This window comes from Ranitomeya variabilis, chromosome 3 (assembly GCF_051348905.1).
Source record: "Ranitomeya variabilis isolate aRanVar5 chromosome 3, aRanVar5.hap1, whole genome shotgun sequence".
Lineage (NCBI taxonomy): Eukaryota > Metazoa > Chordata > Amphibia > Anura > Dendrobatidae > Ranitomeya > Ranitomeya variabilis.
Window position 1 is genome coordinate 244,969,592 of NC_135234.1, and position 22,779 is coordinate 244,992,370.

At 41.5% G+C, this 22,779-nt stretch overlaps 1 protein-coding gene across 4 annotated transcripts in view; it reads left to right on the forward strand.

Moving 5' to 3' along the window:
* The window catches only part of SHISA4 (shisa family member 4), a 91,584-nt gene that overhangs the window by 54,519 nt on the left and 14,286 nt on the right, over window positions 1-22,779 (forward strand). For 2 of the 4 annotated variants that reach the window (XM_077295330.1, XM_077295328.1), the window contains exons 4-5: window positions 10,292-10,567; window positions 20,667-21,557. In XM_077295330.1, the coding sequence (XP_077151445.1) occupies window positions 10,292-10,567; window positions 20,667-20,701 (311 nt within the window). In that variant the 3' untranslated portion in view covers window positions 20,702-21,557. Of the gene's footprint in view, window positions 1-10,291; window positions 10,568-20,666; window positions 21,558-22,779 lie in introns of those variants that run through there. The other 2 variants (XM_077295329.1, XM_077295331.1) reach the window with 1 other exon arrangement.

Here is a 22,779-nt window from a genome sequence, read left to right on the forward strand (position 1 = left end):
AATGGCAGGTCAGTTTTAGCATTTAGTGAAGTAGTAAAAAAGCAAAACAAAAAACAAATGTGAGATTGCATTTTTTTTTCAATTTCACCGCACTTTGAATTTTTTTCCCATTTTCCAGTACACGATATGTTAAAACCAATGGTGTCGTTAAGAAGTACAACTCGTCCCGCAAAAAACAAGCCCCTACATGGCCATATTGATGGAAAAAAAGTTATGGCTCTGGGAATAAGAGGAGCAAAAAACAAAAACGCAAAACCAAAAATGCCTCCGGTTATGAAGAGGGGTTAATTGCCAACAATACACGATTACTGATGTCATAATTCCTCTTGGCAGATGAAAATTTTCATGAAAAGAAGGCGCACGGATGAAGTTGACTGAGAGATGGGGTACCTTCCGATAACACTGCACCAACTCCAACCTCAGAGGTATTGACCTCCACAATAATAGGACGCTCAAGATCGGGCTGAACCAATACAGGGTCAGACAAAAAACATTTCTTTAACTCAGAGAAGGCAATCAATTGCCTCAGGCTTCCGATTAACCACATCTTTCACCTTCTTAGTCAAGTCAGTGAATGGTTCGGCAAACTTGGCCATTTTTGTAATAAATTTACGATAATCGTTTGCAATCCCAAGAAAACACTGCAAGGCTTTCAGAGACTTTGGTTGCAGCAACTCATTAATGGGTTGAACTTTAGAGGGGTCCATGTGGAAGCCTTTAGCAGACAAAATATACCCCGGAAAATGTACTACTTCAACAACAAAAAAAATTTCAAGTTCAGCAAATAAAAAATTGTCCAGGAGTTTTTGGAGTACAGTACTGTCGGATATGTGAATTATCAGGTGAATAAACCAAGATGCCATCCAAATAGACAACAACATATTGACCACTCTCTGAATATGTCCATATCTCTGAATATGCTGAATATGTCATTAACAAAATTTAGAAAAACAGCCGGCACATTACATAACCCAAAAAGCGTCACTAGATACTCCTATATGAAAGATATATATTTTTGTACAGTGTTAACTAGTAGATAGAAAAATGAAGATGAAGAGATCTGAGTAGTCTCGAGAGCTTGCAATCTGTTACCATCTTTTCAGTTAGCCATTAAAGGTATCAACCACTGAGGACTCTCAATTCTAAATATTTTTCTAGATACTCCTAGTGACCATCTGGTGTGTTAAATGCCATCTTCCACTCATCTCCTCTACAAATACAGATCAGGTTATAAGCACCCCTCAGATCAAGTTTGGTAAACCAACAGGCTCCGAGCAGCTGGTTGTAGAGATCAGGGATAAGTTTCAGAGGATACTGATTCTTTACAGCAGGGGTGGGGAACCTCGGGTCCGCAGGCCTTTTACGGCCCTCAATGACCTTTTAGGCTACTTTCACACTAGCGTCGTGCACTGCACGTCGCTATGCGTCGTTTTGGATAAAAATGCATCCTGCAAAAGTGCTTGCAGGATGTTTTTTTTCTCCATAGACTTTTATTAACGACGCAGTGCGACGCATTGCCACACGTCGCAACCGTCGTGCGACGGTTGCGTCGGACCGTCGCCACCAAAAAACGTTGCTTGTAACATTTTTTGGTACGTCGTTCCCGTCTTTTCCGACCGCACATGCGCGGCCGGAACTCCGCCTCCCCGTACCTCACAATGGGGCAGCGGATGCGTTGAAAAACAGCATCCGCTGCCCCCGTTGTGCGGCGCTTCCACAGCTAGCGTCGGTGCGCCGCAACGTCGCATAGCGACGTGCAGCGCACGACGCTAGTGTGAAAGTAGCCTTATCCGGCTCCTGGGCAGATTCCCAGGAACCACAGTGCTTGGGTCTGCGGCAGTATTTTGACAACCACTGGCCCATTAATTTCTTCTTGCTTTGTAAGCATGCGCATGAAGCGTTTGCTACTGAACTCCGAGGCATGCGAATGAAAGATTACATCTTGACACCAATGCCAGCTTCAGGACGTACTTTCTGGGTGGAATTCAGAAAGAAAGATTCCCCACCCCTGCTTTTCAGTAATTGAGTTAAGTTCACAATAGTCAATACAAGGTCTGAAACCACCATCTTTTTCTATCAACAAAAAAATCGCCTACTGGTGATTTGGACAGTCTGATGAACCCTTTTTGCAGACTGTTTGCTATATAATATTTCAAGGCCTGACGTTCTGGACCAGAAAGATTACATATTTTACCTTTCGAGAGATGGCAGTTAGGTACCAGTTCTATGGGACAATCATAATCTCTGGCTGGGGGTAGTTTTTAAGATTGGGGACAAATTCTGAAAATTCATCAGCAAAATGTTTGAGTACATGAGGTAAACCATTGGACATGGCTTAAGATAGATTCACAGAAAAGGACATACATTTCTGCTGACACTCAGTGTTCCAGCACACAATATCACCCTGGTACCAATGACTGGGTTATGTTTACGTAACCAAGGCATGCCCAAGACCATAGCCATGGACAAGTTCTCAAGAACAAAAAATTACACTGGTTCATTTTTGCATTTCAAGGCCACAATGCCTTTAATCCTTTTGTCCTAGCAGTCTGTGGCTGTCTCATGACATGGTAATTAACCATCGGTTTTAATTACAGCAGGATCATACCCTTCCCATATAAATGTAGGCTATCAGCCCATGAGAGGAGTCCCAAAGGATAGGTCCCAGCAATGAGAATCACTTATGCGATAAGTATCCTCAATTTTTCCTATTTTCTAGAGCAGTAATCTGTTATGATCTGGTGACCTTGGAGCCGCATGAAAACTTTCTCTGGAGTCGGTGGAACCTGTACTGACCGCAAATCCTGAACTAACCGCAACTAGAAGTAGCCGAGGGGTGTGCCTAACAAACCCTAGACACCTCGACACAGCCGGAGGACTAAATACCCCTATAGATGGAAATAGGAATGCTATCTTGCCTCAGAGCAGACCCCCAAAGGATAGGCAGCCCCCCACAAATAATGACTGAGTGTAGGAGAAGAATAGACACACGCAGGTAGAAAACAGGATTTAGCAAAAGAGGCCACTCTAGCTAAATAGGAAAGGATAGGACAGATTACTACCGTGTTTCCCCGAAAGTAAGACAGTGTCCTACATTCTTTTACCACTCAAAAGTCCCACTATGTCTTACTTTCGGGGTATGTCTTATATTGGAAAATTGCGCCGTATATTGCGATTGCGCCTTAAGTAGTGTTGAGCGATACCTTCCGATACTCAAAGGTATCGGTATCGGATGGTATCGGCCGATATCCAAAAAGTATCGGATATCGCCGATACCCGATACCGATACCCGATACCAATGCAAGTCAATGGGACACAAGTATCGGACGGTATCCTGGATGGTTCCCAGGGTCTGAAGGAGAGGAAACTCTCCTTCAGGCCCTGGGATCCATATTAATGTGTAAAATAAAGAATTAAAATAAAAAATATGGATATACTCACCTCTCCGGCGGCCCCTGGACCTCCCTCTTGTTGCCTTTCCACAACACAGGTTATGAGGAAGCTGCAGATTCTAGTGGAGAGCCTGAAGGACCTGTGATGATGTCAAGAAGAGGGAGGGCTCTGAGCTGCCATGTGACGCTCCAGCCCGCCCACTTCTGACATCATCACAGGTCCTGTGTGTGCACAACACTCGGCGTCCGTGCATGGCAGGCAGGTATGCAGCGATCTCCTGGCCCCTGCTGCTGCCTCCTCCTCCCCTGGACACACAAATCTCCCCAGCAGGAATCAGCAGCTGAGGAAGCCATGTGTGTCCCTGCTTAAGTGCAGCATTCATTTGCTGCTCCCGGCTCACCGCTCAGCTGATCGGTGGGCGGGGAGCCGCTAATGAATATTCACTGCACTTAATCATCGGGACCACCTGGTTTCCCAGCTCTGATTCTGGGCAGCAGAAAAATACGGTAATGCAGCAAAAGGTACCGGTACTATGGCTTATATTTTTCCAACGTACAGTTTACTATGTCTTACTTTCGGAGTGCGTCTTACATTAGCCGACCCTGCTAAAACCCCCACTACGTCTTACTATCGGGGGTGTCTTACTATCGGGGAAACACGGTAGGCGGTCAGTATTAAAACCCTTCCAAAAATATCCACAACAGATAATACAAAAAGTTCCACAATCTAACTAAAGACATAGAACGTATATCTGCCACTCCAGAGAATCCAACAAGACTGAGAAAATACTGACACAATCTAAGCTGGACAAGAAAACACAAAGAATAGCACTGAATTGTGAAGCACACAGCATGTGTGCCACAGGAAAAAAAAAACAGACACTTATCTTTGCTGATTTGGCAGAAAGGCAGGAGGAACCAGGCAGAGGTCCTACACCTCCCAACAACAATTGACAACTGGCAAGGACTACTGAATCCTGCACACCTAAATACCCCAGTCAGAACTGCAATCAGCAGACACACCTGACCAGGACTGCAACCCAGGGACAACTGCATTACCACCTACTACCACCGGAGGGAACCCAAAGGCAGAATTCACAACAGTAATCCAATTCAAATTTTATGTATTCCATGTTTACATGCTGTAGTGCTATAGAGTGCTACTTTATTTTGTTAGTATGTATGGAGATGGCTACTCTTAGTAAGCACCTCTACACACGTGATTTTTGTTTGGAAGTGACAGTTAAGGTACCGTCACACTCAGCGATACTGCGGCGATATAGACAACCTACCTAAACTAGATCGCTGGAGCGTCGCTGTTTAGGTCGCTGTAGAGACGTCAAACACAGCAACTCCAGAACAATGCAGGAGCGATCCAGTGACGTAACGGCGACTCACTTCTCGTTCTCGCTGGTTGTTAGCTCCATGACAAACATTGCTGGCATCGTTGCTTTTGATGTCAAACATGACCATACACACCGACCTGGCGACGAAATAAAGTTCTGGACTTCTAGCTCTGACCAGCGATGGCACAGCGGGATCCAGATCGCTGCTGCGTGTCAAACACAACGAGATCGCTATCCAGGACGCTGCAACGTCACAGATTGTTGTCGTTCTCGTTGCAAAGTTGCTGAGTGTGACGGTACCTTTAGTCTTTTGATAATGGTAATGAACCATGTCAGCATATAGCCACAGACAACAGATGGACATCTATCCATCTTCTTTTGATATGCACAGACTTTTCTTGTCCTGGGTATATCTTTACAGTGGAGGAGACATTGTTTCATGGGGAAATGAGGTAAACAGGTGAATATAATATGGGGGCATATTATGTGAGTGGGGGGACATATTTGGCATAGGACATAATATGGGGGAACAGAGGGGATATTATAGTTGAAACCAGAAGTTTACATGCACAATATAAAAAGACACATATGCATGTTTTTCTCAATATCTGACATGAAATCAGAATAAAACCTTCCAGTTTTAGGTCATTTAGGTATTGTGAGAAGCTTGTGGAAGGATATCCCAAACGTTTGACCCAAAGTCATTCAGTTTAAGGGCAGTGGTACCAAATACTAATTAAATGTATGTTAACTTTTGACGTTACAGTAAGTAATAAAAATGCCTTAACACATTCTCTCTTTCTCTCTCTCTCTCTCTCTGTCTCTCTTTCTCATTATTCAGGCATTTAGCAAATATTAATAATTAAGGTAATCCTAATTGACCTCAAGCGGGAAAGGTTTATTCTGATTTCATGGCAGATATTGAGAAAAACATACATATGTGTCTTTATATGGTGTATGTAAACTTCTGGTTTCAACTGTATAAAGACATGTATATGCACTTGCATGCATTGTTAGCTCGCAAATACATATAAACATGTACAGCCTGGGGTACTTCCCTTTACAGTTTGCCAACATTCTAGTCAATAATTGCCTTTCTAAAAAATGTTCAAATTTCCAATGGAGCTAGGCAAGGTTTCCCTTTGTCACCACTTCTGTTTACCTTAACAATAGAACCGTTAGAATCAGTAAGAATGAATCCCCTAATCAAAGGAATTCATACCAACAATAGACAATATAAAATAAACTTATTCACAGACTATGCCATTTTTACTTTATCGGATCCGATGAATTCTCTCAAAGAACTGACCAATACTTTCACCGATAAATCTTACTACAAAATCAATCCCCCCCCCCAAAATAAAAAATTCGGAGTTTTATCTAGACATAGACTTAATACAACTTATTAAAACATATTTCCCTATTCTTGGTGAAACTACTCCATTACTTATTTAGGAAGAAAAGTAACAAACCCAAGTTCCAACATAATAGATACCAATTTAAAGGATCTTTATACAGATATCCAAGATAGTATTACAAACAGATAAAAACTGAATCCTCACTTATGGCTAGGTAGAATACTGATTTTTAAAATGTTTGTCCTTCCAAAGATACATGGCTCAACCGTTTGCAAAAACAATTATAAAACACGTATGGAACTACAAAACCATCAGAATTGCAAAACAGATTTTAACAAAAAATAAACAAAAAGGAGGACTAGGATTGCCTAATTTCACATATCACTTAGCAAACCTAATTCTACAAAGCAGAAGTTGATTTCTTCAGGTCAAAAAAACTAATTGGGCAGAAATAGAATCTGCATATATGAATCGGCAACCCCTATCTTCCTTAAAGGGAACCTGTCACCCCCAAAATCGAAGATGAGCTAAGCCTACCATCATCAGGGGCTTATCTACAGCATTCTGTAATGCTGTAGATAAGCCCCCGATGTATCCAGAAAGATGGGGAAATGAGGTTAGATTATACTCACCTGGGCGGGCGGTCCCATCCGATGGGCGTCGCGGTCCGGTCCGGCGCCTCCCATCTTCTTACGATGACGTCCTCTTCTTGTCTTCACGCTGCGGCGATCACGTACTTTGCCCCTGTTGAGGGCAGAGCAAAGTACTGCAGTACACAGGCGCCGTGCCTCTCTGACCTTTCCCGGCGCCTGCGCACTGCAGTACTTTGCTCTGCCCTCAACAAGACAAAGTACGCCTGCGCCAGAGCCGCAGCGTGAAGACAAGAAGAGGACGTCATCGTAAGAAGATGGGAGTTGCTGGACCGGACCACGACGCCCATCGGACCGCAGCAGGACCGCCCCTAGGTGAGTGTAATCTAACCTCTTTTTCTCATCTTTCAGCTTACATCGGGGGCTTATCTACAGCATTACAGAATGCTGTAGATAAGCCTCTGATGCCGGTGGGCTTAGCTCATCTTTGATTTTAGGGGTGACAGGTTCCCTTTAATCTTAGCCCATTTAATGGTTTCCAACCTTCTACTCCCATCTCGCCCTATAATCAGTTCAACTATTGCTGCTTGGAGAAAATGAGTCAAAAGTTCAAACCCTCCTCTGACTGAGATGTCTCTAAAATGTCTAAAAAACATTCCTATTACCTCTCTAAATATTGTAATTCCCAACTTTGCTTGTAAAAAATGGGAGAAATTATGGATCTAAGATTGTTGTATAATAAAAGAGAACAAGCCTAACTCTTTCATAAACTTTTAAGCATTGAAACCCAGTTTCAGTATTTTAAATTAGAACTTTTCCAACTGTCTAGAAATGAGGAAACTACTCAGCAAATATCTAAAATTTCCAATTGTCCTACCTAAAGATGTCTTGCTTCTCATCCAAAACCCATCTATTAACAATCTCTGGAAAACCAGAGAAATCTATGCAATATTTAACACAGACTCCTTTTATTCCAAGCCTTCATAATGTTGAAAAATATCAGAGAGCCTTTAAACTTGCTTATACAGCTACAACTAACGCCACTCCATCGAGTCTTTCTTTAAGCTTTTAACTAAATGGTACTACACTCCCATAAGGTTGAAACCTGCTTTCTCTTACTGTTTGGACAAATGTTGGTGAAATTGCGGACTTAGGCTGTGTGCCCACATTGCGTTTTTTTATGCGTTTCTGCCACGTTTTTTGCCACTTAAAAACGCATTCCCATGCAATCCTATGGGATTCTGCAGTTGCTGTGACCATGCTGCAGATTTTCCCGCTGCGGAATCGCATAGCAGTAAAATCAGCAGCATGTTCATTATCTCTGCGGAATCGCGGTGATTCCGCCACCATAGGATTGCATTGAAACGCTCAATTTACGCATGTGGCTATGCCCAAAGTGAGCGCTTTCTGTGCGGATGGTACCCGGGTCTGGAGCAGAGGAGACTCTTATTCATTCCCTGGGTACAATTTTCCTGTATATAAAAAAAAAAAAGAAGAATTAAAATAAAAAATAGGGATATACTTTCCTTCCGATGGCCCCAGAGTCCTCCCGCCTCTCAGCACTGCACGCGGCAGCTTCCGTTCCCAGGGATGCATTGCACGAATCACCTGAGATGACGTCGTGGTGACGTGACCGTGACGTCACAAAGGTTCTTCGCTCAAAGCATCCCTGGGAACGGAACGTACCGGGAGCGCCGCTGAGGAGATCGGGGGCCGTCGGAAGGTGAGAATAACCATATTTTTTTATTTTTGTTATTATTTTTAACATTCTATCTTTTACTATTGATGCTGCATAGGCAGTATCAATAGTAAAAAGTTGGTCACACTTGTCAAGCACTATGCTTGTCAAGTGTGACCAACCTGTCAATCACTTTTCCAAGCAATGCTTCAAATTGCTTGCGCTTTACAAGCTTTCTGCAAGCTAAAAACGCTTGTGTTTTGCGGGAAAACACATGCGAATTCCGCATGCGTATTACCCGCGGCAGGGAGTTGCGGAAATGCTGCTTGGAAGTCATCCAGTATTCTTTCTATTTAAGATATAATAGATAAAATATTTCATAACCCATTCAAACGATCCTCTGAAATTAGAAATGCCACTTTCCAAAAATAGAGTCAAAAGATATCTCTGGAATATAGAATTCTAATCCAAGGTGAGTACCACCACTAATACAAATGTTTAAGATGGTCAGAATTTTGAATACCAAACTGATTGATTTTAGTTTCTCAGTTATTTGTAGCGGTAATATGAGTTCACAGCTTATATTCATGTTTTTCTGTAATGCTCGGAGACCTACCCACCTCTTTTCATCTCCCCCCCCCCCCCCCCCCCTATTTTTCTGCCCAGTAAACTTTGCCAGGATTCCTTCCTTCCTCATATTTCCCCCACCCCTTTTTTCCTTTTCCCAGTTACCGTAATTCCCTTGTTTTTTTTATCCCTAGTTTAATTGTTTGACTTTATAACCTTGAAAAACTCAATTAAAATAATTTGATGATAATAATTTAGTATAGGTGGAATTGTACTGGCTTGGAGAATTATGTTGCCAGATCAATTTCACCACACAATGAATGTCTTAAAAGCAAAATAATGGTGGAATTGCAGGTTTTTTTTCCGTAATTTCAACACATCTGGATTTTTATTTACCATTCTTCCAGTACTTTGTATCCAAAAATAAATGCTGCCATTCAAAGCTACAATTTGTCCAGTAAATGAAACATACGTGTGAGCGGGCACCATCTACTGGCAATATAATATAATAGTAGACCAATACTTGTATGGGGATCACCTAATGCATGTCAAAAACACTGGCTAATTGAAATCGAAAAAGATACATGCACACAACAGGGATCACCCAAGCAATCTGTCTTTTGATTACAAAAAAGCTTTATTACAGAACCAGAAAGACACATAAAAAAAAAATCAAAAATCCGTTAGGATCAGTTCACATAGACACAGATCCACAATAGAGGGTAAAATACCCACAAGTACCCCTAGGCTGAAAGTGGCAATGATAGAAAATAGTCAAAACAACACACGTATAGACTACGAATGCTTGTTGTAAACAAACTCACAACACAAAGTGTACAGATGGACAAGGAAAATATATAATGTTCCAACTAAAGGTATATAATAGCACAATTTGTCCTGCACGATGGTTCCAATGAAAAAGTGTGCTGCCAATGAGATGGGGCCCCAATCACCCCCTGACTGGTCAAGAGACCGAGTTAGATAAATTGGATTGATGTATAGGCAGTCAATACTTAGCCCTGACACAGTCAGAAGGTCGCCCCAGCACAAAGTCGAGCCTAAAGGATACCCGGACCCACGCGTTCCAACACTCACGGTGTCTTTCTCAAGGTGGATATGTCTTAAAAACAAAATAATGGTGGAATTGCAGTTTTTTTTCTCCGTAATTTCAACACATCTGGATTTTTATTTTCCATTCTTCCAGTACGTTGTATCCAAAAATAAATGCTGCCATTCAAAGTTACGAGTTGTCCAGTAAAAACGCATATGGCTATGTCGACAAAAAAAAAATACATAAGTTATAGCTATTGGAAAAGGAAAGGAAAAAACAGTCACTAATCATATTTATTTTGTCTTTTAGTGCAAGAAACCCAGATGTCAGGAATTTCTCCTCAACCACCATATCCTACACAGCCGTTATATCCTACACAGCCTACATATCCTATGCAACCTGCATATCCAATGCAGCCTCCATACCCTATGCAGTCTCCTTATCCCGCACAACCACCATACCCAATGGACCCTAAGTTTGCACCATCACCACCAGGATATGAACCTGTGCCTGTGTATCAACCAAGTGGTCCAACACCACAATACCCTATGTACCCACCAGGACCTCCAATGTACAATCCAAATGGTATGACACAGCGTTTTGTTCAAGGGGACTGTCAGCACAGAATGACTGTTCAAACCAAATACAGGCGCTCGTTGCACCGTGGCGAGGCCAAACATTTCAGTGCACCTGCCCACCTATTTGTTTTCCATCTATCTCCGCCCTTCTATGGCTCTTTGCTTCATTGATTGACAGACAAAGTTGTCAACCAAAGTATGGAGAGGTGGAGATATAGGGAAAACAAGTGAGAAAGGTTAATTAAATGTTTGGTCATGCCAAAGGTGCACCGAGCATCTCCACTTGGTTTGAACATTCATTCTGTGCCTTTTAATGGAGGAATGTTTCTATTTGTGGAGAGTGTCAAGTCGACTTAAGGAGCCTTATATGCTGTGCAGTGCTCATCTGGGAGTTTAAATATGCAAATAATCTCTTCAGAGACGAAGAAAACTGTACCTCAAGAACTGGACCTACTGAGTGACCTACTGTAAATAGGAATTAGTTATCTACATCAATCCTTTTATCCATTCTTGCCACATAACTTACAATAAGAAACCAAACCAGAAACTCTATTTTCAGACTTGTTTTAAGGTGTTTACCCCTCAGTTTAAAGTAGTAAGTCTGATTTTCCTGGGTGAGAGGCCTCCGATTGGCTGTTTAAGAGGTAACATTTCTTCTTCGAAGAGTGCCAAATCTGCTTAAGAAGACTTATAGGCAATGCAATGCTCTTCTGGCAGTTTAAGTACAGCTGTGCTCAAAAATTTACATACCCCTGCAGAATTTCTGCTTTCTTGGCCTTTTTTCAGAGAATATGAATAATAATGCCAAAACTTTTTTCTCCACTCCATGGTTAGTGGTTGGATGAAGCCATTTATTGTCAAACTTATGTGATTTCTCTTTTTAAATCATAATGACAACCCAAAACCTCCAAATGACCCTGATCGAAAGTTCACATACCCCATTTCTTAATACTGTGTATTGCCCCCTCTAACATCAATGACAGCTTGAAGTCTTTTGTGGTAGTTGTGGATGATGTCCTTTATTTTCTCAGATGGTAAAGCTGCCCACTTTTTGGCAAAAAACATCAAGTTCCTGTAAATTCCTGGGCAGTCTAGCATGAACTGCGTGCTTGAGATCTCCCCAGAGTGGCTCAATGATATTGAGGTCAGGAGAGTGAGATGGTCACTCCAGAACCTTCACTTTGTTCTTCTGTAGCCAATGACTGGTCGACTTGACCTTGTGTTTTGGATCGTTGTCATGTTGGAATGTCCAAGTACGTCCCATGCGCAGCTTCTGGGCTGATGATTGCAAATTTGCCTCCAGTATTTGCTGAGAACGTGCTGCATTCATCTTTCCTTCAACTTTGACCAAGTTTCCTGTGCCTTTGTAGCTCACACATTCCCAAAACATCAGCGATCCACCTTCGTGCTTTACAGTAGGAATGGTGTTCCTTTCATCATAGGCCTTGTTGACCTTTCTCCAAATGTAATGTTTATGGTTATGGCCAAAAAGTTCAGTTTTGGTCTCATCACTCCAAATTACCTTGTTCCAGAAGTTTTTGAGGCTTGTCTCTGTGCTGTTTTGCGTATTGTAGGCAAGATACTTTGTGTCATTTGCGCAGTAATGGCTTTCTTCTGGCAACTCGACCAAGCAGCCCATTTTTCTTCAAGTGCCTCCTTATTGTGCATCTTTTTGTGCACTCCTTATTGTGCATTTAAAAAGCAAAACCACAGTAGTTTGACAATAAATGGTTTCACCCAACCACTAACCATGAGTGAAGAACAAGTTTTGGTGTTACCATTCGAATTATCTGAAAAAAGGCCAAGAAAGCAAAAATTCTGCCGGGGAATGTAAACTTTTTAGCACAACTGTATGAAAATAGTCTCTTCAGGGTGAACTTTAACCCCTTCACGACCTTAGACTTATCCATACATTGTGGTTGGGAAGGACTTCCTGTCCTTTGACATATGGATACATCATTGCAATTTTGCGCTCACAGGAGCTGTGCACACAGAATCACCTGCCTGTACCACTCCTGGCAGTTTAATCCCCTAAATGCTGCGACCGTGATATAGTAAAAAAAAGTTTATTCTTTTTTACTATAATTTTTTTTTAAATCACAAAATAACAAAAAAAAAAAATACATGATAGACATATATCTGAATACTTTCCGTACCCACTGTATGTGTGTGCGTGTATGTATGTATGTGTATATATATATATATATATATATATATATATATATATATATATATATATATATATATATATATATATATATATATATATATATATATATACACATATATATACACAGTACAGACCAAAAGTTTGGACACACCTTCTCATTTAAAGATTGTTCTGAATTTTCATGACTATGAAAATTGTACATTCACACTGAAGGCATCAAAACTATGAATTAACACATGTGGAATTATATACTTAATTTCAGTTGTTTCACACTTTTTTGTTATGTCTTATATTCTAGGTTCTTCAAAGTAGCCACCTTTTGCTTTGATGACTGCTTTGCACACTCTTGGCATTCTCTTGATGAGCTTCAAGAGGTAGTCACTGGGAATGGTTTTCAATTCACAGGTGTGCCCTGTCAGGTTTAATAAGTGGAATTTCTTGCCTTATAAATGGGGTTGGGATCATCAGTTGTGTTGTGCAGAAGTCTGGTGGATACACTGCTGATAGTCCTACTGAATAGACTGTTAGAATTTGTATTATGGCACGAAAAAAGCTAAACGAGTGGCCATCATTACTTCAAGAAATGAAGGTCAGTCAGTTCAAAAAATTGGGATAACTTTGAAAGTGTCCCCAAGTGCAGTGGCAAAAACCATCAGCGCTACAAAGAAACTGGCTCATATGTGCACCGCCCCAGGAAAGGAAGACCAAGAGTCACTTCTGCTTCTGAGGATAAGTTTATCCGAGTCACCAGCCTCAGAAATTGCAGGTTAACAGCAGCTCAGATTAGACACCAGGTCAATGCCACACAGAGTTCTAGCAGCAGACACATCTCTACAACAACTGTTAAGTGGAGACTTTGTGCAGCAGGCCTTCATGGTAAAATAGCTGCTAGGAAACCACTGCTAAGGACAGGCAACAAGCAGAAGAGACTTGTTTGGGCTAAAGAACACAAGGAATGGACATTAGACCAGTGGAAATCTGTGCTTTGGTCTAATGAGTCCAAATTTGAGATCTTTGGTTCCAACCACCGTGTCTTTGTGCGATGCAGATAAGGTGAACGGATGGACTCTACATACCGGGTTCCCAGAGTGAAGCATGGAGGAGGAGGTGTGATGGTGTGGGGGTGCTTTGCTGGTGACACTGTTGGGGATTTATTTAAAATTGAAGGCATACTGAACCAGCAAGGCTACCACAGCATCTTGCAGCGGCATGCTATTCCATCCGGTTTGCGTTTAGTTGGACCATCATTTATTTTTCAACAGGACAATGACCCCAAACACACCTCCAGGCTGTGTAAGGGCTATTTGACCAAGAAGGAGAGTGATAGGGCGCTACACCAGATGACCTGGCCTCCACAGTCACCAGACCTGAACCCAATCGAGATGGATTGGGATGAGCTGGACCGCAGAGTGTAGGCAAAAGGGCCAACAAGTGCTAAGCATCTCTGTGAACTCCTTCAAGATTGTTGGATGACCATTCCCAGTGACTACCTCTTGAAGCTCTTCAAGAGAATGCCAAGAGTGTGCAAAGCAGTCATCAAAGCAAAAGGTGGCTACTTTGAAGAACCTAGACTATAGGACATATTTTCAGTTGTTTTACACTTTTTTGTTAAGTATATAATTCCACATGTGTTAATTCATAGTTTTGATGCCTTCAGTGTGAATGTACAATTTTCATAGTCATGAAAATACAGAAAAATCTTTAAATGAGAAGGTGTGTCCAAACTTTTGGTCTGTACTATATATATATATATATATATATATATATATATATATATATATATATATATATATATATATATATATATATATATATATATATATATATATACATACATACAGTGGGTACGGAAAGTGTTCATACCCCGCTAAATTTTTCACTCTTTGTTTCATTGCAGCCATTTGGCACATTCAAAAAAGTTCATTTTTTTCTCATTAATGTACTTGTAGACCAAATGAGAATTATGAGATCAAAGGAACGGGCCAAGGAGCTCAGAGACAGAATTGTGGCAAGGCACACATCTGGCCAAGGTTAAAAAATAATTTCTGCAGTACTCAAGGTTCCTAAGAGCACAGTGGCCTCGTAATCCTTAAATGGAAGAAGGTTGGGACCACCAGAAGTCTTCCTAGACTTGGCCGTCCAGCCAAACTGAGCAATCGTGGGAGAAGAGCCTTGGGGAGAGAGGTAAAGAAGAACCCCAAGATCACTGTGGCTGAGCTCCACAGATGCAGTAGGGAGATGGGAGAAACTTCCACAAAGTCAACTATCACTGCAGCGCTCCACCAGTCAGGCCCGACGGAAGCCTCTCCTCAGTGCAAGACATATGAAAGCCTGCATAGAGTTTGCTAAGAAAAAAAAAACACATGAAGGACTCCCAGACTATGAGAAATAAGATTCTCTGGTCTGATGAGACGAAGATAGACCTTTTTGCTGCTAATTCTAAGCGGTATATGTGGAGAAAACCAGGCACTGCTCATCACCTGTCCACTACAATCCCAACAGTGAAACGTGGTGGCAGCATCATGCTATGGGGGTGTTTTTCAGCTGCAGGGACAGAACGACTGGTTGCAATTGAAGAAAACATGAATGCAGCTAAGTACAGAAAGATCCTGGATGAAAACCTTCTCCAGAGTGCTCTGGACCTCAGACTTGGCCGAAGGTTCATCTTCCAACAAGTCAATGACCCTAAGCACACAGCTAAAATAGCAAGGGAGTGGCTTCAGAACAACTCTGTGACCATTCTTGACTGGCCCAGCCAGAGCCCTGGAGAGACCTGAAAATGGCTGTCCACCAACATTCACCATCCAGCCTAACGGAACTGAAGGGGATCTGAAAGGAAGAATGGCAGAGGATCCCCAAATCCAGGTGTGAAAAACTTGTTGCATTATTCCCAAGAAGACTCATGGCTGTGCTAGCTTAAAAAGGGTGCTTCTACTCAATACTGAGCAAAGGGTCTGTAGACTTATGACCATATAATATTTCAGTTTTAATAAATTTGCAAAAAAGTCTACATTTCTGGGGGGTTTTCAGTCAAGATGGTGCAGAGTGTACATTAATGAGAAAAAAATGAACTTTTTTGAATTTACCAAATGAGGGGTCTGAATATTTTCCGTACCAGTACAAATATTCGGTATCGCCGCATCTGGAACACTTCAACCTATGAAGCGTCACACAAGTTAGCCCCTTCAGTGAGCATCTTAAAAAAAAAAAAGCAAAAAAGTATTCTATTTTATCATACCACCGAACAAAAAGTGTAATAAAACGGGATGAAAAAGACGAATGTAAATAAAAATGGTATAGCTGATATGCCATCAAAACAAGCTGCATTACAGCTCCATCAACCAAAACATAAAAAATCAATAGCTCTTAGAATAAAGCGATGCATAATACTTTTTTATATAAAACAGCTTTTATTGTGTAAAAGTGCCAAAACAATTATATAAATGTGGAATCACTGTAATCATATTGATCCAAAGAATAAAGTTGCCTTATCAATTTTACCACACATGGAACGGCATAAAGAAAATCCCAAAAAACAATTCCTGAATTACTGATTTTTGTTCATCTGCCTCCCAAAAATCGGAATAGAAAGCGATTAAAAAAATGTCATGTTCCTAAATATGGTACCGCAAAAAACAAGCCATCACATGACTGTCAGCCTAAATAAGGAAAAATTGTATCTCTCAAAATATGGCGATACAAAAACTATTTTTTTATTTATTTGTTTTTGGTTTTTTTTAAAGCGTCTTAAAGGGTATGTGCACACTTATCTGTGAAGGCTGCGGTTTTTCCTGCGGATTTATCGCGGTTTCTATTGCGGATTCCGCTGCGGGTTTACAGCTGCAGTTTTCTATTGGAGCAGGTGTAAACCCGCAGCGGAATCCGCACAAAGAAATGACATGCCGCGGAATGTAAACCGCTGCGTTTCCACGCGTTTTTTTCCGCAGCATGTGGACTGCGGATTTCGTTTCCCATAGGTTTACATTATGCTGTAAACGCATGGGAAACTGCTGCGGATCCGCAGCAAAATCCGCAGCGTGTGCACATACCCTTAGTGTGTGATAGCAGCCAAACATAAAAACCTGATATAAATCTGATATCGCTGTAATCGCACTGACCCAAAGAATAAAGTCGTCTAATTGCATAAAAGATAAAGAAAAACAATTCTTCACCTGTTGTTGTTGTTTTGTTAATTTTGACTCCCAAAGATCGCAGTAAGTCTTGGCTTACTTATATCCTGCGCTCTATGCTGAGCTCTTAAGGTACCTTCACACTAAACGATATCGCTAGCGATCCGTGACGTTGCAGCGTCCTGGCTAGCGATATCGTTGTGTTTGACACGCAGCAGCGATCAGGATCCTGCTGTGATATCGCTGATCGTTGGTTAAAGTTCAGAACTTTGTTTGGTCGTCAGATCGGCGTGTATCGTCGTGTTTGACAGCAAAAGCAACGATACCAGCGATGTTTTACAATGGTAACCAGGGTAAATATCGGGTTACTAAGCGCAGGGCCGCGCTTAGTAACCCGATGTTTACTCTGGTTACCAGTGTAAAATGTAAAAAAACAAACAGTACATACTCACCTTCGCGTCCCCCGGCGTCCGCTTCCTGCACTGACTGAGCGCCGGCCGTAAAGTGAAAGCACAGCGGTGACGTCACCGCTCTGCTGTTAGGGCCGGCACTCAGTCAGTGCAGGAAGGGGACGCCGGGGGACGCGAATGTAAGTATGTAGTGTTTGTTTTTTTACATTTTACACTGGTAACCAGGGTAAACATCGGGTTACTAAGCGCGGCCCTGCGCTTAGCAACCCGATGTTTACCCTGGTTACCCGGGGACCTCGGCATCGTTGATCGCTGGAGAGCTGTCTGTCAGCTCTCCAGCGACCAAACAGCGACGCTGCAGCGATCGGCATCGTTGTCTGTATCGCTGCAGCGTCGTTTAGTGTGAAGGTACCTTTATACCGAGGTTTATCTCTGTGTAAATCTCTGAAGTACGTGACTGAACTCCCAGAGGAATATTCCCTGTAATGAGGCTGATGGAGACACGGTGGATGCTGTCTGGCCTATGATACGGCTGTGTCCGTCTTTCTAGGCATGCATAAAAGTGCTGTCGACCACAGTTTTGTGCGCCTCTAAAAGGGACACCGCTGAACAGATGGTGGAGTCCAGAGTAACTCTGATGCCTCATTTAGAGTTTAATGGATTCCTCTGGGATTTCATGCGAATCGTGTCATTTGAAGATTTAAATGGAAACCCCGATGTAAGTTCTCAGCGTAGAGCACTGGATAAATGTGATCTCAAATGTTATGTAAAATGTTCTCAATAAAAGATTCAACTCAATTCACAGAAAAAGCAAGTCCTCACTCAGGTCCATCATCTATTAATAGGAATATAAGGGGCTTCCACGTTACTGTTAGTTCAAAGGCTCTGGAAAAGCACTATGGCTCCTCACCCCCTGAGCACCACAATGTTGCAGTGTGCATAAACCACATTTATCGTCTACATGTTTGGCGTTTCTGTAGCAATGAGAGCATGCCTAATTTAAGGGTGCATGTCTGCAGAAGTATGAGCTGGGCAAAATATGCAAACACTACAATGTACGGGCACTATAATAGCAGATTTGCAATTTTCATTCAGCAACATCCACTACTGCTTGTTTTTGGAAAACACCCATGGAATCAAATCGCTACACCTGAAGATTAAATCCCATAGGGGTGTAATTTCCAATATGGGGGTCACTTGAAAGGGGGATTCTGCTCTTCTAGCATTTAGTGGCTCTGGTCATGGAGCATGCTAACTATTATAGGAAAATCTGTGCTCCAGGAGACAAATAGCGCTCTGTCCCTCCCAAGTCTCTCAGCATGGCTAAGCAGTACTGTACAGCCACATATGGGGTATTGCCACATTCAGCAGACATTGACAAATTTTGGTGCCATTTTTACCCATTTTCCCTTTTTAAAATGTAAAATCTGGGGCAACATTTTTTTTGTGGTAAAAATGTAATTATTTTTTCTTCACTGCCCAATGGTATAAAATTCTGTGACACACCTGTGGTGTCAATATGATCACTGCACCCCTAGGTGAATTCACTGAGAGGTGTAGTTTGTAAATTGGGGTCACTTATGGGGGATTCTACTGTTCTGGCACCTCAGGGGCTCTTCCATTGGGTCATGGCAGCCTCAAACTATAATAGTGAAATCTGCACTAAATTATGGTGCTCTATACCTTCTGAGTTTTGTACTGTGCCTCAAACTTCGTTCTCGATTAGGCCTCCTTCACACTTCCGTCTTTTTCCTCCCGTCGAAATCCGTCGAGTTTTGAAAAAAACAGGATCCTGCAAAATTTTCTGCAGGATCCTGTTTTTTCCCATCGACTTTTATTAGCGACAGATTGTGACGGATGGCCATCCGTTTCATCCGTCGTGCACTGGATCCATCGGAAAATAGTGGTCCGTCGTGTGGAGAAAACGTTCAGAGGAACGTTTTTCTGCACGACGGAAAATCGCTCAGCGACGGGTCCTGCGCTGTCCGTCATTGACTATAATGGAAGCCTATGGACGCAGGATCCGTCGCTGACCATCAAACACTGGAATCCAGCGACGTATCCTGTGTTTTTATTCTGAGCATGCCTCTCTCTCTCTCTCTCTCTCTCTCTCTCTCTATCTATCTATCCCGATCCCAAATTTTATACCTTAAAATTCAGGCTAGAACTCGTTCGACGCATCCATCCTAAAACTGGATGCGTTACACACATTTTTCACTAGTTTTCACAACATCCGTCGATACGTCACTCACTCTCTCTCTCTCTCACTCTCCAGAATTTTATACCTTAAAATTCAGGCTGGAACTCGTTCGACGCATCCGTCATAACACTGGATGCGTTACACACGTTTTCCACTATTTTTCACAACATCCGTCGATACGTCACTTCACTGCATTATGACATACCCCGAACGACGGAAGTGTGAAAGAAGCCTTACATGTAGGGTATTCGTGTACTCAAAAGAAATTGCACAACAAACTGTAAAGTCGATTTTTTTTTTCCTATTAGCCCTTATAAAAATTACGTATTTGGGGCTAAAACAACATTTTGTTGGTAAAAATGGAATTTTTCATTCTTCACCACAAAATAGTATACATTTCTATGAAGAATATGTGGTGTCAACATGCTCACTGCACCCCTAGATGAATTGGTTGAGAGGTGTAGTTCGTAAAATGACATCACTTATGTGGAGTTTCTGCTGTTCTCCGTAAATCATCAAAAAACTAAATCTCCGAGCACTAGCAAATACTCGGAGACCACCCGAGCAATGAGTATATTCGCTCGTCACTACTAATAATTCAAACAAATTTTTCCACCCTGCCGTACACGCAAACAGTATTCCCCCCAAATATGGGGTATCGGCGTACTCAGGAGAAATTGCACAACAAATTGTATGGTCCATTTTCTCCTGTTACACTTGTGAAAATAAAAAATGGGGCTAAATTAAATTTTCTTGTGAAAAAAAAAAATTTAAATGTTCATTTTTTTCCTTCCACATTGCATTCATTTCTGTGTAACACCTAAAGGGTGAATTAAACTTCTTGAATGTGGTTTTGAGGACTTTGAGGGGGGCAGTTTTTAGAATGGTGTCACTTTTGGCTATTTTCTGTCATATAGGCCCCCAAAGTCACTTCAAATGTGATGTGGTCCCTAAAAAATGGTTTTGTAAGTTTGGAAAAATGAAAATTCGCTGATTGTCCTTTAATCCTTCTAACTTCCTAACAAAAAAAATATTTAAACAGTGACTGAGATGTAAAATAGGCATGTGGTAAATGTTTTTTATTAACTATTTTTTGTGACATAACTCTGGTTAATAGCACAAGAATTAAAAGTTTGAAAATTGCTAATTTTTACCAAATTTCTGACAATTATGTTAACCGACTTTCTTTTCCTTAGTTGCACCTCCAAACACAATGTATCCTGGAGTATGACGAGACAAAGGAAGAAAAATGGATGCTACTGGTTCATTTCATCATGGCATGTATTGATCATCTCAGAGGGATACTCTATATTTATTTGTTTGTTTCATCACAGACCTTCTGTATAACCACTGTTCTACCATATAATGAAAATGTACATGCCTTTATCAGGAAGACTTCCTTTTTTATGACCCTGAGTTGCATGGGTATATATGTATTTATTCTTGTGGACTAACATGATGTCCATTAAACTGTTGAATGTACAGGAATACATCTTTGTGAGAGGTCTGACTGTTTATAGCAAATTAACAGTTACTAGAGTTTTAATTAAAGATTGTCAGTTCAACTGCACAACTTTATCAGTCCCATGTAAATACAAGCAATGTTCCTTAAAGGAGTTGTCTAGTCTCCGGAGAAAAGTCTGCAGTCATTTCATGTGACTACAGACAGCCGAATAGTGACAGTGGCTAGATGCATGCAATTTGCATACTTGCATTCACGTGCCAACTATTCTCACACTTCTGCGCTTACTTCAAGATAACTGAGAGAAGTGCCAGTCTAGTCTACCTGTGACTGCAAGTATGCAAATCGCATACGTAACATGACCAGCCACCCGCACAGGCAAAACAGTGGAATTGTGAAAGTTTGCACATTGCACACTGTAATAGGTTGATTGTCTGCAGTCGCAGAGTGACTGCAGACCTCTCTTCTAAAATCGGACAACCCCTTTAAGGGTTTAATTAGATATTTACGAATGATAGTGAAATATTGCAGGACCCTACATTCACAAATATGTTAACGTTTGTATTGTTTATATGTAATTACCAGTACCAGCAGTTTGTGTCATAATAAACAAAACATGTTTTAATTGTGTGGCAGCCTTGTATTGTCCACCTGTCAGTAACTAGAGTCCTGTAGGTGTCAGGGCAAAATTTGGACCTGCCCACAACCCCCCAACTAATACCAACACATTCTTGTCCCTTGTGGCATTGATAGTCTGTGTTAGAGACTGTCCCCATAAAAAAAAGCCTTTCCCAGTTTCTCTAGAGATCCCAAAAAAACTTTCTTTAGGAGAAGATTTAACAGAGGTCGCCCCCAGGAAATAGGAGAAATTGGGACTTAAAAGATAAAAGGGGGTCAGGCTACATGCTCAAAGGGCCCTCTACATCAGCAAAAAAATCCACCCAATGACATTACATCAGAGGTTGGGGGAAGGCTCTCCCTCTTCTTCTCGGCCTGGATAAACATTTCCCCAGCACCTGAGTTTTCAATATTATCAAAGACGGTCTAAAGATAAAATTCATCAGTCCACCCAGGCAAAATTTCATAATAACACCCCGGAGGAAGTCCCAGCAGGAGCAATCTGCTCTGGAGACAGAAGTCTTGGGACTTGTTCACAAAAATGTTCTGCAGGAAGTCCCGGCTCGGGAGGAAGGAAGGGGATTAAAACCGGATGGCTCCTGGAGAACCATAGTCAATCTAAGGAAGCTCAATCAATCAGTAGAGAACTGCTCCTTCAAGATAGTCTATCAACACGACCACAAAACTTCTGTTCCAACACTGCATCATGGCAGTAATAGACTTAAAAGATGCGTATTACCATATCCCAATACATCAGGAATATTGGAAATACTTGTGTAGCGCTCTACATACAAAACCAGATAAAACATTACCAATATACAGCCTTCCATTCGGCCTGTCTACAGCTCCCAGGATCTTCACCAAAGTGACGGTAGAGGTAATGTCATACCTCCGATCCCGGGATGTAGTGATTGTCCCATACCTGGACGACTGCCTTGTGGTAGGAAGGTCAGAGACCCACTGCGCCCATCAAGTAACAGTTGTAACATCAACTCTAATACAGGTCCTTCTCAAAAAATTAGCATATAGTGTTAAATTTCATTATTTACCATAATGTAATGATTACAATTACAGTTTCATATATTATAGATTCATTATCCACCAACTGAAATTTGTCAGGTCTTTTATTGTTTTAATACTGATGATTTTGGCATACAACTCCTGATAACCCAAAAAACCTGTCTCAATAAATTAGCATATTTCACCCGTCCAATCAAATAAAAGTGTTT